This window comes from Orbicella faveolata, unplaced genomic scaffold, assembly GCF_042242905.1.
Source record: "Orbicella faveolata isolate gen_17 unplaced genomic scaffold, um_ofav_v1 contig_25, whole genome shotgun sequence".
Taxonomy (NCBI): domain Eukaryota; kingdom Metazoa; phylum Cnidaria; class Anthozoa; order Scleractinia; family Merulinidae; genus Orbicella; species Orbicella faveolata.
In genome coordinates, this window is record NW_028301553.1 from 4,774,735 (window position 1) to 4,789,652 (window position 14,918).

Sequence of the window (14,918 nt, forward strand, 5' to 3'; positions counted from 1 at the left end):
TGAATCTCAAGACTTTGTGTTTGAAAGATGTGTTTTACGAGCGAATATGAAACGCCAACTTTTGCTGATTGAGTTAATTTGGGTGCTTTTCTCTAAGCATATCTCCATCTTGAAACCAAAATATTATCTTGCAATGTTTACAGAGAGAGCGTTATTTTGTTTGGAGTTCTTACTACTTTCCACAACTTTGGAGCAAACAATTAACGTAAATTTTTGCCAAAATGAAGTTTGGAAAACAGAAAATGAATTGGAGGATCGTGCAAATTTTTGCGTAATGTTATCGCTTACTTAAGTGTAAACATTGAGCTGAAAGATGTCAGACTAAGCATGTTCTTCCAGCTTTAAATCTTTCGATTTTGTCGCACGGAATAACTAGAGAACTGGCGGTGTCGTGTCCATTTGCCGTTTATCGATTGCGTTCAAATTAGTAGTGGTATGAGTGTTAAATTTCGACTTTAATCCTAGTTGTCTTTGTTTCCCGTTATTACCTTAAAAGCGTTTTTAAGTGCTAAATTTTCCTCCTTTTTTCAACCCGAGTGAAACCCTTAAATTTGCAATTTGATGTTTGCTTTAAACGCTGCCCGCGAGGAAATTAGCGTTGTCTTTGTCAATTCCAAATTGAAGACTTAAAAATGATTTTGTTCCTGCGTGAGCAGGTTAAAATTATTTGAGAGCAAATTCTCAATCGTTTGAAGGGAATTAAAATAATTTTAACTAGAGAAGAAATTTCGAGTTAAAGTAATAAATTTATTACTAGCATGCCATGTCCAAAGTAATATCAAACGTGAAATGTAAATTCACAAATCCCCTTTTTTCGTAAGGGATTACCGGGCCATCTAAAACGAAATTTGTTCACAAAAACTAATTTTCACACCTTTTCGTAAAGCTTTCATATCCCTCAATTTAACTAATGGCTACAAAATGCTCTGTGATTGGTGCAAGGTTAATATATTCGGTAAATTGGCACGTTAATTTTAGCCTCAAAGTTCGCATTTATTAATTTCGTTTGAAAAGTTGCCCTTTCTTCAAAAGTACGTGCTCGATTTCGCAAATCAAACTTTTGCAAATTTGCTGCGTTTAATGAAGTGGCTTGAGTTTTTTAATATTAATAAAAAAGATGATGTTTTCAAGTAGGTTGCATCCGACGTGAAACATCAAGAAAGTGAGTGGTTGTGTACAATTACCACGAAAAAGATGTATTTACTTACATGTATATATCAATTTTTTGATAATCTACTTATTCTCCGCTGTAAGCTTTTGAATAGTTTTTGTGTGACTGTGAATTTCCCTGGCAGGTGAACGTTTAAGGTCTTTGACATCTGACATTTTACAGTGTTCTTTTCACGGAAACGGTTAAAGACATTCGCTTTCTCTTCAACCGAAGTAAACGTGAGTGCAATGATTGCCAAGTACCATTTTTTTTTTATTGCCGCGAAACACAACTCTGTCCAAGAAAACGAGAACAGCGTTTTTTTCACCTTGTATACTAGCGAGAAAGGAAATTTCATGTGGCTGGATTGCATAAGCAACATTTAAATTACTTAAGATTGGATTGACACCGGAATCACTAATTTTCAAAGTCAGGTCCGCCGGCATCAAAGACGGGAAAGAATCAAGCAACATCCATTATCAATATCTCGGCTGGGAAGAGATAACACATTTGTGCAGCAAGAAAAAAGGATTTTAAAAGCTGGTTGGCGATAAGATTTGTGTGTTAGCAACAAATATAACAGATAGCAACTTGGCCGTCAGAACCTTACAACATGGATTGAATGAGGCGTTGAGATTCGTCGCTTTTAAACTCCTCTACAAAGAGAAAAAGTCAGAATCAATTATTCCTCAGCAACGTTTGTAGTCAGTATACAAAGAAGCCGCTAAAGCATTTATTAATTTGTTACTAGAAAATTGCTGTGCTTTGCTCTGTTCTTGACAAAATTACTTTTCCCAGTTAGTAGGCGTTTGTTTGTTTATTTGCGGCAAACAAATTGAAATCTACTTATAACTTCTGCAGAGGTTGCGGCAGACAACAGTTAAGAAGGTCTCCATTATATTAGTCAAAATTCACTTCTTTCGAAGCGAAAGGAAGCTTGAAGAGCCTTTTAGCGGCGAGCCCACTTGCCGTGAAATTTTGTTTGTACAGCTGAAACATTATAGATAAGGTCAACAAACGAGAATCGATCATAAGCCACAGTCGAGAATTACGAGTAGAATTTCAGGCAAGGTCTTCAACGGCTGAGTCATAATTTAACCGGCTAAAAAAAATCGGCTCTAAGAAATCGCCTGAACTTTACCACGTAGCGAGGAAAATATGCAAGGGACAAACAGTTCAGATGTTCTCCTCGTTCCATCTTCGGGGCCGACAAAAACCGAAGCTGGCCCGAACCTATCCGAAAACGTTGCGCTTCATTCGATTCCATTGGCTTTTCTGATTGTGTTTACAATTTTTGGAAATATTCTGGTTTGTGCTGCGTTCTATCTCTGCCGAGAACTGCGGAATGTGACGAACTACTTTGTCGTGTCGCTGGCTGTTGCGGACCTCCTGGTTGGGTTTGTTTGTATGCCGTTTTGGTTCACCTACCTTATCAAACAATGGCCTGATCCGAAACGAAATCACGAGTTTTATACATTGTGGATTTGCTTGGATATTGTAAGCGGTACGTCGTCAATAATGAACCTGGTAGCGATAAGCGTGGATCGTTTTTACGCCATCACATCTCCATTCAACTACCACTTAAAACTGACCAAGAACCGCGCGCGTTTCTGTATAGTCTTGGTATGGTTGTATTCTCTTATTGTTGCGGGTCTACACATTCAGAGAAGGGGAGATTGGTACGCATATTTTGTTGCGTGTGCAAGCTTCTTTCTACCTCTGCCGGTACTTGTCTATTCCTATGCAAGAATATTTCGCGTTGCTCACGTCCAGGCCTTGAAAATGCGCGCGGAGAACTATGGTCACGAGTTGTCTGAGTTTGATGTGGGAAAAAACGGCGATACCACGGAAACAGCGGCCTTTGTGAACACCAAGCCTAGAGCCTCTTACAGTATGAGACCGCGAAGCTCTTCCACTGCAAGTCGCTTCATTTTTCACAAAGTGCGCCCGCGCTTGACTAGTCAGAGTTCTGTGCGTCAAATGCGTCGTGTACTCCACACTGATTTGAAAGCCGCTAAAACGCTCGCGATAGTAATGGGCGCGTTCCTCGCGTGTTGGTCTCCTTACATCATCAGCATGTTGGTGACAGTTTCTTGCAAAACCTGCATCCCCTCGGAGACGAACTTTCAGATCGCAAAAGCTGTCAAGTGGCTGCATTATTCCAATTCAGCGGTAAACCCAATCATCTATACGCTGCTTAACCGACACTTTCGAGCAGCGTTCCGAAGGATTCTCTGTCGGTACGTGTCAACCCGAAGATTCTCGTACTTTGGTCGGTTGCTGTCGCACAGTACGCCGAGAAGTAGCAGCCGAAGCAGCGCAAACACTGTAGCTGATTTAGACAAAGCTAATTCCAAGAGCGAGGTGGAAATTCTGGTTTGCACTGAAGTTGTCACAGTTGTTTAAATTTTAGTTGGGGTCGAGTGAACAATTTACCAATTTTGACAAATCTTCGCTGCATCGCTTGTGGAGTTTCCAATGTATATTCTCCAATCAACGAATAGCACGAGTTCTCTCGAGTGTTCTGAAGATTTTACGTCAACATGTGTCATGTGGGAGGCGCGGTGGCCTCGTGGTTAGTGCGCTCGTCTCCGGATCGAGCGGTCCGGGTTCGAGCCCTGGCCGGGGACATTGTGTTGTGTTCTTGGGCAAGACACTTTACTCTCACAGTGCCTCTCTCCACCCAGGTGTATAAATGGGTACCGGCGAACTTAATGCTGGGGATAACCCTGCGATGGACTAGCATCCCATCCAGAGGGGAGTAGAAATACTCCTAGTCGCTTCATGCTACAGAAACCGGGATAAGCTCCGGCCTGATGGGCCACTTGGCTCGCATGCAGACTTTACCTTATGTGTCGCCTAGCTACTTTGAGACCAAAACTGTGGGCTCAGGCTGCTCTCAGAAAGACCGGAATTCCCATCAACTTCTACATGTTCGCTCGTATCGTTGATTAACTTCCTAGTCCTCGTAACATCTACTATTGAAACACTGCATCTTGGAGCAGAAAGGTGAAGAGAATAAAACAAAATCATTAAGTACGAGAAATGTCTTGATTTACAACCAAATTCTCAGAACATGCATAAAAGAAACGTATGGCAATCCGTAAGAAGAATTTAATGTTTCAAGCTTATGACTGAACAAGTACAATCTGGATATAAAGAACTCTTCCCGTGTTCAATTTTTCGCTCGTTCAAGACGCGTGAGACTCCATCAATACGAGAAATTCTTATGACCCACTTACTCTACACAGGGCGGAGAAGAGCCTCTGATTACGAGCTGTTTAGTTTTGAACTTGGCGCAACAACCAATTCAAGACCGGTATGCTACTCGAGACAGTTTCGTCATCAGATTGAAATTTTTCTGGTCCAGTCTCTCTCGTTTTAGGAGCGAGAAATGAAACAAGCGTGTGAAGAGGGTCGTTAAGCTCGCACGCTTTTACACTTGTGAATATCAAACACTGCTTTCCTATGAAAAGATTGTGACACAGGCATACCAGAAAAAAGAATTCCGTGTTGTCCAGGTAGGGGTTGAATCTAAGACCTTCTACTGGAAACCCGTCGGAGCAATCGTGGACAAAAGTCCTTGGGACACTGTTGTAATGCGACGAATTATCTGTGTTTTACAACTGAAAATTGAAAAAGCGTTTTTTTTGTATCGAGTTAAGCACGCTCGTTATATCACTTTATACCATGCCATAGAAAAAACAGCCAATCAGAATACAGGAAAGCCGTTGTATATTCAACGGTATTACATCCAACCTTCCCATCATGCACCGCGCGTATGTCGCATTGACTGTGTGGGCCACTGTATTTTCTATGTCATGGTATAGAATAGTTATCCAACGCTCTCTCGTGGTATATCATGTAATATCCCACTTTTCACTTTACCGAGAAAATACAAGTGACTCGTAGGATATTCCACGGTATACCCCTCGAAGGCGTTGCTTAAATAGCATGAATGGTCCAGGGACCCAAAACTAGGACACAAAACTGGGATCCTAAATGGGGACCCTAAACTGTTGCAGGAGTCCAGAGTTGTTAGAGTAGATGAGGGCCTTTGACCTTTTATGAGCTTACTCAAGCCCCATCATGTCCATTATTGTAAGACATTTGATTGAATAGGTTATTACGCTTAAAGAAAGGTACTGTGCTTTATTATTAGGCAACGCACAAGCCAATAACGGCAATCTCACGCAAAGTGAAAATAGCATAAGATACTTAAAATATTAAATGTTCCCCAGTTTGAGGTCGCTATACGCTGTATGCTTTTCAACCACTTTCTATGTAAAAGTGCACATTATAGGTATCATTGCAATAACAAGCCAATTAAATGAGGCTTATTTTGTCTTGAAGAGGGACCATTAGCACTATTAACCATAGTTAGAAAAACAGATGGCGACTGTACATTTTGGCTACAACAACTTGCGAACCTAGCACAGCCCATATGCGTGGGTCAAGAGAGGTCGCGAGAACGGATCAGTAAGTTTGACTCCCAGCGGACTCACTTCGCTTGCCGACTTGTTTTTCGGTGCGGGTTCGCGCTTAGCTCGCACGTGTTGGTCAAACGAGAGCCTGCTGCCATTGCTATATGTACTGCACAATTCCAGCTATAAGCCCTTGGCTCAAACAATTTCATAAGGGGTCTTGGGTGGGATTATAAATGGATGGAGACGGGGGGCTGCTTATATTCGTGGGGGCTCATAAGGGATATAAACATATATGTGGAAGACAGGCTCCTCGCTTGTGACAGATAGTAAGCTACAATTTCGTACAAGCACTTTCTCTTGATCCATCTCGCAATGAAGTTGATGAAAGGGCCTGTTGATTCACAAAGCAATTTTGTTGTTTTACGTTTTTGCTAATTACAGTGTTATTCAAGTGATTTTTATGCAAATTCATCTCATTTTCAGTATGTCTCCCGCTTCAAAGGGAGCTTCCTTTGGGACAAGATTGCTTTTAGAGCATTTAAACCTTCCTTCTTCTTTCGCTTCTTGGCCCTAGATTCTTCTGTTGTTAGCGTCATCAAGCTCTTCAATTGCCCAAGATTGACTGTGAGGCGCGTCGAAAGTTGTAAGTTGTCTTGTAGTCACACTGTGCGCATGCGTCATTGTCCTGTTCACATTGATCCTCCTCAAAACATCCTTGAAAGCAGCCCTGAAATTCCTGTTCAAACAGCTGTAGATAAGCGGGTTTAGCGCTGAGTTACCGTAGTGTAACCACTTCATCATGACGAATACATCGCCGGAAATGCTGCAAGAAGATTTACAGTACGTGAACACCAACGTCACCACGAAAAACGGGCACCAACACGCTACAAAAGCACCGATCACAATGCTGAGTGTTCGGGCGGCCTTTACGTCGCGGTTAAAATTTTCCGCCACTCTCCGATTAGTTATTGATTGATCTGGGTGTACACGACGGATACTGCGCGCGTGTGTCAAGGCGACGTGGAAAATCCGAGAATAGGCGACGACCATGATTAACAGAGGAACGAAGAACGAAGCTAAAGAGACGAACAACGGGTAGTCCTGCCATTTGAGTGGATTTATAGCCGCTATTGTAACAGAATAAATCCAGATGAATGCAATTCCGATCGTGATCCGATTTCGAGTGACTATGATGGGATAACGAAGAGGATGATTGACAGCCAGGAAGCGGTCGATGCTAATGAACACAAGGTTCATGATGGAGGCTGTTCCACAGACGATGTCGAAACACAACCAAGCTTTGTACAACGTTGGGAAATTCACGGCATCTGGCTTTCCTGTTAAATTAACTGACAGCCAGACTGGCATGGAAACTGCACCAACTAGTATATCGCTCACTGCGAGGCTGATTATGAAAGCACTGGTGAAACTTTGAAGCCGTTTCGACATCACACAAGCTAAACATACCAGGGTGTTACCAAATACGGCAAAAATTATTATCACCACAAGGAAGACATTCGTGGCAATAAACGCAAGACTACGTTGGCTGTCGCTGGTTACTTCACGAGAAGAGTTTGAAGGAAGAGATTCGTTCATTTTGTGGCTGGCTCGGGATTTAGATGTGATTTAAATATCCAGCCGTTGTCTTTAATCTCGAGGAGGTCGAGGCGTCAACAGCACCTGAACGATCTGTCAAAAGAAAAAAGAATCCAAGTCAGATGTCATCTGCTGGTTTAATTATGTTCTACGTTAGAAACATTGCTAAAATCATAACCATTGGTTTTTTTTTTTACATTCTTAATCTTGTTAAAATCGTTTGCCGCCAATTGTACAGTACATCTCGTCTGAACAATTTTCTTTTGCAGTTCCTATTAATAACGTTCGTCACAGGGTTTTTTTTTTGACATACGAAGTTCATAATTTGACAGACGTTTCCATCTTGTATTGCTTCGCTTTCCATTAATTTGTAACCTGGTTATTTTTAAAACGATATCCCCGCGTGATAAATGGCACGAAACCATTTTGAAAGAATCTAATAGTACTTTTATTGAATTTTGGAATAGCGGTTTACGTTGTCCTATCTGTGGTACCAACTGCGCTTTGCAATAAAAGTTGTTGTATATATTGATATTGCTGCATTTTACAATTACTCACTTGCAACAAAGTGGTATTGGGTTACATGCTACATCTCGGATCACCAGCTCCCCAATGGCTCGAAGAACAAAAGAGAACAGCTCGGGGCAATAAAGAACGAGCTTATAACGTACGAATGAAAGCAGATATCCCAAGTAGGTAAAAGTCTGCTCCTTGTTACAGCGCGTTTACTGAAAACGGGGCCACCCAGATAATGAAAACCAATCAGGTGGCAGAACTGAAACAATAGATTCCAACATTTTCAAATCCAGCCAATCAAATGTCCGGTACAAAACAATGAAATTTCAACTTGTTCGTTGTGATGCTCGCGACTACGGTGCTTTACTTCAGATTTTACATTTACAACCGTGATAAATTCATTATATTGACCGTTTTCCACTGTGAAGGTACGGCCGCACAAAATATCATCTCTACGGTTGTTGTTTAAATCGCAGAATAATAGATTTTGACACTTTGTTACAAAATAGATTTCGTTCCTGTTGTCTGCGCGTGTTTTTATTTTTACACAGCCTTCGGTTGACATTAATGCAGCCGACCGTAAAATTTGAATTTGACCTCCCTTTCTGGGTTATCAGTGTGTTGAAATAACACCATCGGAAATTGAAACGAACTTTTTTCCGCGTTGTACTATAAACCAAAGCCTCTGCATGTAAAATCACTTGGGCAAAAACAAAAGACGGCGCCATAGGAACCTTCCCTACTAAGAAACCATTTGAAGGGTTCTTTTAAACAACGGCGACAATATTCAGACCCTACACCACACACTCTGGCGATATATATTTACGAGTGACACTCTTTTCTTTTCATGTATTTTCTAAACCAGCCAACTACCCCATAGAAAGTGCACCATATAATTCAATTCATGCAGGCGAAAGTACTAGCGGTTTGAGCATGACAATTTATTGATAAGGGAAACCGTAGCCGCGTAAGCCTCACAACGAACAAGTTGAGATTTCGTTGTTTTGTACCGGACATTTGATTGGCTGGATTTGTAAATAGGACATTTGACTGGCTGGATTTGAAAATGTTGAGATCTATTGTTTCAGTTCTGCCATCTGATTGGTTTTCATTGTCTGGGTGGCCCCGGTTTCAGTAAACGCACTGTAAACTATTGTCATGTTTTTAAACAAACAAAGCTGACAAAAAGTATAAAATTTATCGTCTTCTGTCTAGCTTCTGTAGCTTTCTCAGTTTGTTTTGTACCAGACATTTGATTGGCTGGATTTGAAAATAGGACATTTGACTGGCTGGATTTGAAAATGTTGGAATCTATTGTTTCAGTTCTGCCATCTGATTGGTTTTCATTGTCTGGGTGGCCCCGGTTTCAGTAAACGCACTGTAAACTATTGTCATGTTTTTAAACAAACAAAGCTGTTAAATAGTATAAAATTTATAATATAATTAAAACTATCCATTTGCTTTTAGAAATTCCCGTTCTTTTAAATTTTGCCTTGACGGGTCCCAAACAATCCCGGCAGCTTCCTTAGGGCCTGTTTACAAGGAGGGTTACCCTAGCAAGCGGGCCAACCCTAGCTGGAGGGCAAAAGATAGCTCGGGTTCAGAAGCAAAATTTTACGGGTAGGGTAATTCTACAACCCGGGGCAACTTAATGCGCGGTTACACTCAAAGGGTCTGGAAACAATTAGAAAGTTAACCAGGGAAGGCGGGTTAACCCTACCTGGAGTGTTTACAAAGAAACACGTTAACCTGCCTACCCGGGTAACCCTAGCTGCCTTGTAATTAAACACGACGAAGAAAAAATAGGAAATGTGTGAGTGCTAGGGTAACCCGCTTATCAGGGTAACTCGCTTGCTAGGGTAACCCTCTCTTCTTGTAAACAGGCCCTTAGTGTCCAACCGCACATCGCTGAATATTTTCTATGAGTAATGCCTTATCTCGTGGTTTTCATCGGAAATCAATACTTTTTCTCCCTCCCTTCGCTGGTAAACCACCCCTACCCCTGCAACTGGCAAAAGACTATCGATCACTTTTGACTGCCTCCAGGACGGTGAAATCCCGGTTACGAGAAGCTCCAATTAAGCATGATATATAAAAGATAAGACACCATGAAATAAAGAAAACAAACAACAAATTGAACTGGCGTGTCGACCTTTTAACCGATGTCTCACAATATCAGCAATTTTTCGTATTTTTCATATTATCAAACAAAAAACTAAAATTCACAGATGTTCTTTTGCTCTTATCACGCAATGCCCCATACACTCTTTTCTTTATAAGAATATATTTTATAAGGATGTCGAGCCTGAAATTTCCAAAATTATAAGAATATTTTAAGAATAAGCCCGAGGCTGAAATTTTAAAAAGAATATAATTTTGTTTCAAAAATTTGTAAATACAATACAATTATATGGGTTTTTTTTTTTTGGTTTTTAACTAAATCGTATAAAATTATATTCTTCCTTTCCCTAAATGGCAAAAGTAGCCAAAAAGCAACAAAAACAGTATTAGCCGTATGGTCGATGCTAATAAAATTTCTGCAAGAAGTTATCTGCGTCATATCAGGCTTTGATGCCTACAAGCTGGTTCCAAAATTACTTTATCACCATCCAGACACCAAATACATTCAAAAACAGAAATGTCATACTCTATAAACTGAAAATAGTCACAAGAATATTTTCACAAGAATTAAGAATAATCTCAAGATAAATTCGGCAGAAAAATAAGAATATTCAGCCTCGGCCGGAAAAACAGTATTCTTATAAAAAAGAGTGTATTTGGTTCTTCAAATCGTGCTTTGACTCGTTAGAAAGTGACAAAGTTCATTCCTTTCTCGTTGAAGCGACTGGTTCGTTCTTTTTGCATTTGCGTTAAAGATATCTTCCAGTGATAAATGGAGGAAGATGGCAATTTTGTTAAGCTGGATTGCGAAATTAGAAAGATGCAGTGTTCATTCTGTACCATCGTGTTACGAGCGTGGGACAAAGAAAATTTATGCGTCCTTAATGGGTTCGAAGCCAGCCGAATTCAGCACGATTTCCGGGACTCAGCGTTTTTCTTCAATGTGTTTCACTCTTGACTTGATAACCGCAACATCTTTCTCACTATCTACCAATATGGAAAAAAAAATTAACCCTCTTTCGAGTGTGTTATGGTTCTTTCGATCAGTGTATTAAAACCAGCTAATTGTGTGTCCTTTCAACGAAAAAAAATTTACTCTCTTGCAGCGTAAAAGAAGTGAAGTGTCATTCTACAGGCCAAGACAATTAGCTTTGTTCTGCCTCAGATATAGCCTGACATAAATCGAATTTCTTGAAAATTACATTTGTCATCATGTTTCAAAACCGGCAGCTAACCGCTCGTTTTCTCAATGACAAAATTGAATAAAAGACGCATTTGGATGTCGTATGCCGCACGTTCTCTCTTTCTCTTTTCACGTCTCAAACTTGTTCGAGCCTAGTGACCTGTCAGGCTTAAATTAAAAGCATGTTTTGTTGTAATCTTACGAGATTAAACGTACCTTGTGTAGGAGTCAAATGTTTTTGGAAAAACTCTTTCTGAAGTTGGCTGTTCTAGTTACGCGATGTTTCTGAAAGGTTTGCCTGAAGTCCCCGTTAATACCCTTGTGGCGTACGTTTGAGGCCGCCCGTCGATTGATCGTACCTACTAAAGAAGCCAGTTTGCGCTCCGTAGCTAAGACGTATTGCCACTAGGTTTCAAATGGACGCGAACTCTTATATAAAACTGACTTATTCTGAAATCGGATCCTGGGAATACAAATACTCCAGACACCTGCATAAAATGTTTTAGCTTCAAAGTACAGTAAAGCACTTTTACTTGCCGTTATCGCAAATCTATATAAAAAAAGTTCAAACATCAGGCACGTAGCAGAACGATTGAGTAGTTATTTCTATTTCGCGCCCAATCCTTTGTGTTTTAAACGTTTATCTGATAACAATATTGTCAAATCTTACGCAATCCGTTTTTGTGCCAATCTGAATGTTATTTTCCGAGAGGCGATAAAATCGGCACGTAAATGTGAGATTAGCGAACTTTGCGTGTCGGTGGAAGAATTGAGGTCATTTCTATTTTTTCTTAAATTTCTTTGTTCAAAAGCGACTTAATATTCGCGCTGTAATACTCTTTAAAAAATCTATCGAGCGAAGAATTACGAACTCACTTCACTAACTTAAAAGCGTTTCTCCTTCCCAACTATTAGTAACAAAAAAGTCTTTGAAAGAACTGCCTAATGTGTTAGAATCACTCCGTAAATACATTTTAGCGATAAAAGCCATTAAAGTGGCGAGGATTTAGAAACCAATAACGACTTTGGAGAGAATTTCAAAGTGAAAAAGCCATTTCCGGCCGTTAAAATCCAAGAAGCAAAAATAAATAGTAAGGTGGAAATTAAAAGAAATTAAAAAACCAGATTACTGTCAAATGCCAAAATGCAATTTGAGTGCAATTGATAAAGTAGTATTATATATTACAGGTTCCGGCAAATTTTAGATGATTTTTTTTTTTTAGCAAAAAATGCGGGGTTTTTCCTTTGTTGAGAGATGTGCCGGTCATAATGGAGGTATAACCAGTGTTTTGCTGTGCAATTTATCGGTAATCTTGTTAATAATCTATTGTTGTTAATTATAAATTCTACTTCTTGAAACAATGTTTGAACTTCAAACCTTAAAAGTCTTAATTATGGAGGGAAGAGGGTGGGGTATCTTCATCTATCGGGGATTATCAAAGAAATGTATTTTGCCCGTAGGTGGCTCACTTTTAGCCCGTTTGAGAAACAACTCTTAAATTTAGACTTTCCGTAAGAAAGAGCTTATGTCTCAGTCCGGACATTTCTCGAAGCATGCAGGTAAAATCGCGAAAAAAAAATTACTCTTAACCCTTTAACTCCCAAGATCTGATCAGGAATTCTCCCATCTAGTTGCTAAACATTCCCTTATAGGTTAGTTCTGAGAATATGGGGTTATATCAAGATAACCACCGCGAGCTGATAAATTTGTCTGTTCTTATCACCTGTGTGCCTGACATTTTATTGATGTTGTAACAAGTCAAATGTCTTCTGGGAGACCTATCTTGGCAAATACAATATTTAAAATGTTTACTTGAGAACACAATCTCCTCCAAAATCTTCGACCCCTTGGAATATATCCCCATTCATACTGAAAATCTTAAATTTGTTTACATGAATTTTATACTGAAAATAAGCTAAAACGCGTGTCTTGTCTTCAACTTAAGTTATAAATTTGCATTAGTATAAATCTACAAGCGTTCTATCACGAATGCCGTTTTCTTATTGGCTACACTACTCACTATCTATTCTGGGGTCGATGGTGAGTAGCCCCGCTGTGTGCTGTTGTTAACAAAATGGCGGCGGCTTCTTTGCGTTTTGAAAGTGTCTGTGAAGAGGATCGATTTAAATAAAGTTTTGAACGGGTAGTATGGCTCCTGGTAGTATAGATTTATATCAAAACCATTTGATATTATTCGTTCTCGATTTCTATGCGTGATGGTTCACTCGGGCTGCACTCTAAGCCTCGTCAACTAACTCGCGATAGAAATCTCGAGCTGAGCTCATAATCTAATTGCTAATAAGAATAACGATAGTAACAAGGAGTGTAGGCTAATTATTTTGGAGGAAGTTTATTGTGCAATACGCTCAGCTCTATGTAAAGCCTGGTTCTCATATCCCGCCGACCTACCTTTGATGTAGTCGCCGGTTGGAACTGACAACGTTTGGCGATCTGTTCCAGTTGGTCCCCGGCGCATCTGCGATGGATCGCCGACGAGCTCAAATTGGTGCGAAATGCAAATCGATTGGACGCAATTTTCAACCATTCCACCTGTAAATATGGATCGAATCGTCTTACTAGAGTACGTTGAGTCCGCAGATGACGTTCATAAATCGCCGACAACCGCCGGCTTGCCCGCGAAGTTGAACTCAGCTCAACTTCGCAGACAAGTCGGCATTCAATGCCTGGGACAGATTATGATTCGGCGATAAATGTTTCACGCATGCCGTGACGGTGTTCCAGGCCGTGCCGGCGGCCATGTCCCAGGTATGTCGGCGGCATATGAGAACCATGCTTAAAGGCTGGTTCACACTTTGACATAAGCATAAGCATAAGCATAAACATAAGCATAAGAAAAGTATGTGTGAACCGGGGTTACATAAGCATATGCATAAGTATAAGCATAAGCATAAGCACAAGGAATGGTACTTTTTCCATTTTCTTATGCTTATGCTTATGCTTATGTTGTGAATACTGGAGTGTGAACCGGGCATACATAAGCATAAGCGTAAGCATAAAGAGTTTTCTTGTCAGCGGAATACACAAAAATAAAATCCAGGCCCGCTCTGTCAGAATCTGTCAGCTGAAAACATGGCTGACGCAGGTGAACGAAAAGTTGGCGGAATCTGTCCGCAATTATCCTTGTTTGTACGACAAAAAATCGGCAGACTTTAATTCTTGTACAAGGTTATAATAATCGCCTTGTGTCTTTCTTCTCGTAAAAATGTCTCTTATCCAGACCTTTCTCGGTTTTCTTTGTGTTTGTCTTTGCATAAGCAATCTTCTTCGATTTCTACGGCTTAACAGTAGCAACAATCCAATTTCCACTTCGTTATCCGCCATCTTTGATTCTGAGAGGTGAACTGCGCCTGCGCAATAGCCATCCTTATGCTTATGCTTCTGTGACCCCGGTTCACACATATTTTTCTTATGCTTATGTTTATGTCAAAGTGTGAACCAGCCCTAAGGTATGACAACACATGAAAGATAAAATGACACACTAGCTAATTTGCATTCCACCCATTAGAATTAAAAGTGAAAAATATCAGTAATTCGTGAGCACAAATTTAAAAAAAAAAACGTGTCAGGATATCATAAAATATAATCTTGAGTGATTATCCGTTATGCTAAAATTTAAAAGTGGCAATCATTTGTACAATTAATTAGTTAATAATAAGTATTACGTTAGGTTAAAAGGCCCAAAAGGTCAATTTTCTTGCTACTGTTTTTAAAGGCCTTAAATGTTCTGATATTTCTATGCGAATATCGGTAACACCATAGCTTTGGCGCTTGGTAACGCCACGATTCCAGGCCGTAGGTTTGGTAGTTCTAGAATGTCAATTTCCAATCAGATCGCATTTAGTGTTTCTAAAATCTAATAACTTTTTTATGCTTTTAGCTGTATAAGAGATAAACCTATTTTCG

At 40.0% G+C, this 14,918-nt stretch overlaps 2 protein-coding genes across 3 annotated transcripts; one reads left to right on the plus strand and one right to left on the minus strand.

The window, feature by feature from the left end:
• Positions 1–1,158: 1,158 nt before the first annotated feature.
• LOC110041682 (putative G protein-coupled receptor No18) lies at positions 1,159–7,707 on the plus strand. The gene has a single exon (XM_089293945.1). The coding sequence runs from the start codon at positions 2,309–2,311 to the stop codon at positions 3,554–3,556; it is 1,248 nt and encodes a 415-aa protein (XP_089150071.1). The 5' UTR covers positions 1,159–2,308; the 3' UTR covers positions 3,557–7,707.
• Positions 4,245–11,631, minus strand: LOC110041792 (histamine H2 receptor-like). Of its 2 annotated transcripts, XM_089293946.1 has the most exons (3): positions 11,210–11,631; positions 7,732–10,797; positions 4,245–7,266 (listed from the first exon to the last, which is right to left on the minus strand). In XM_089293946.1, exon 3 carries the CDS (start codon positions 7,171–7,173, stop codon positions 6,148–6,150), a length of 1,026 nt encoding a protein of 341 aa, XP_089150072.1. In that variant the 5' UTR covers positions 7,174–7,266; positions 7,732–10,797; positions 11,210–11,631; the 3' UTR covers positions 4,245–6,147. The 2 variants fall into 2 exon arrangements, with proteins under 2 accessions (XP_089150072.1, XP_020602783.2); XM_020747124.2 differs by lacking the exon at positions 7,732–10,797 and having other exon boundaries at positions 11,210–11,630.
• Positions 11,632–14,918: the final 3,287 nt, after the last annotated feature.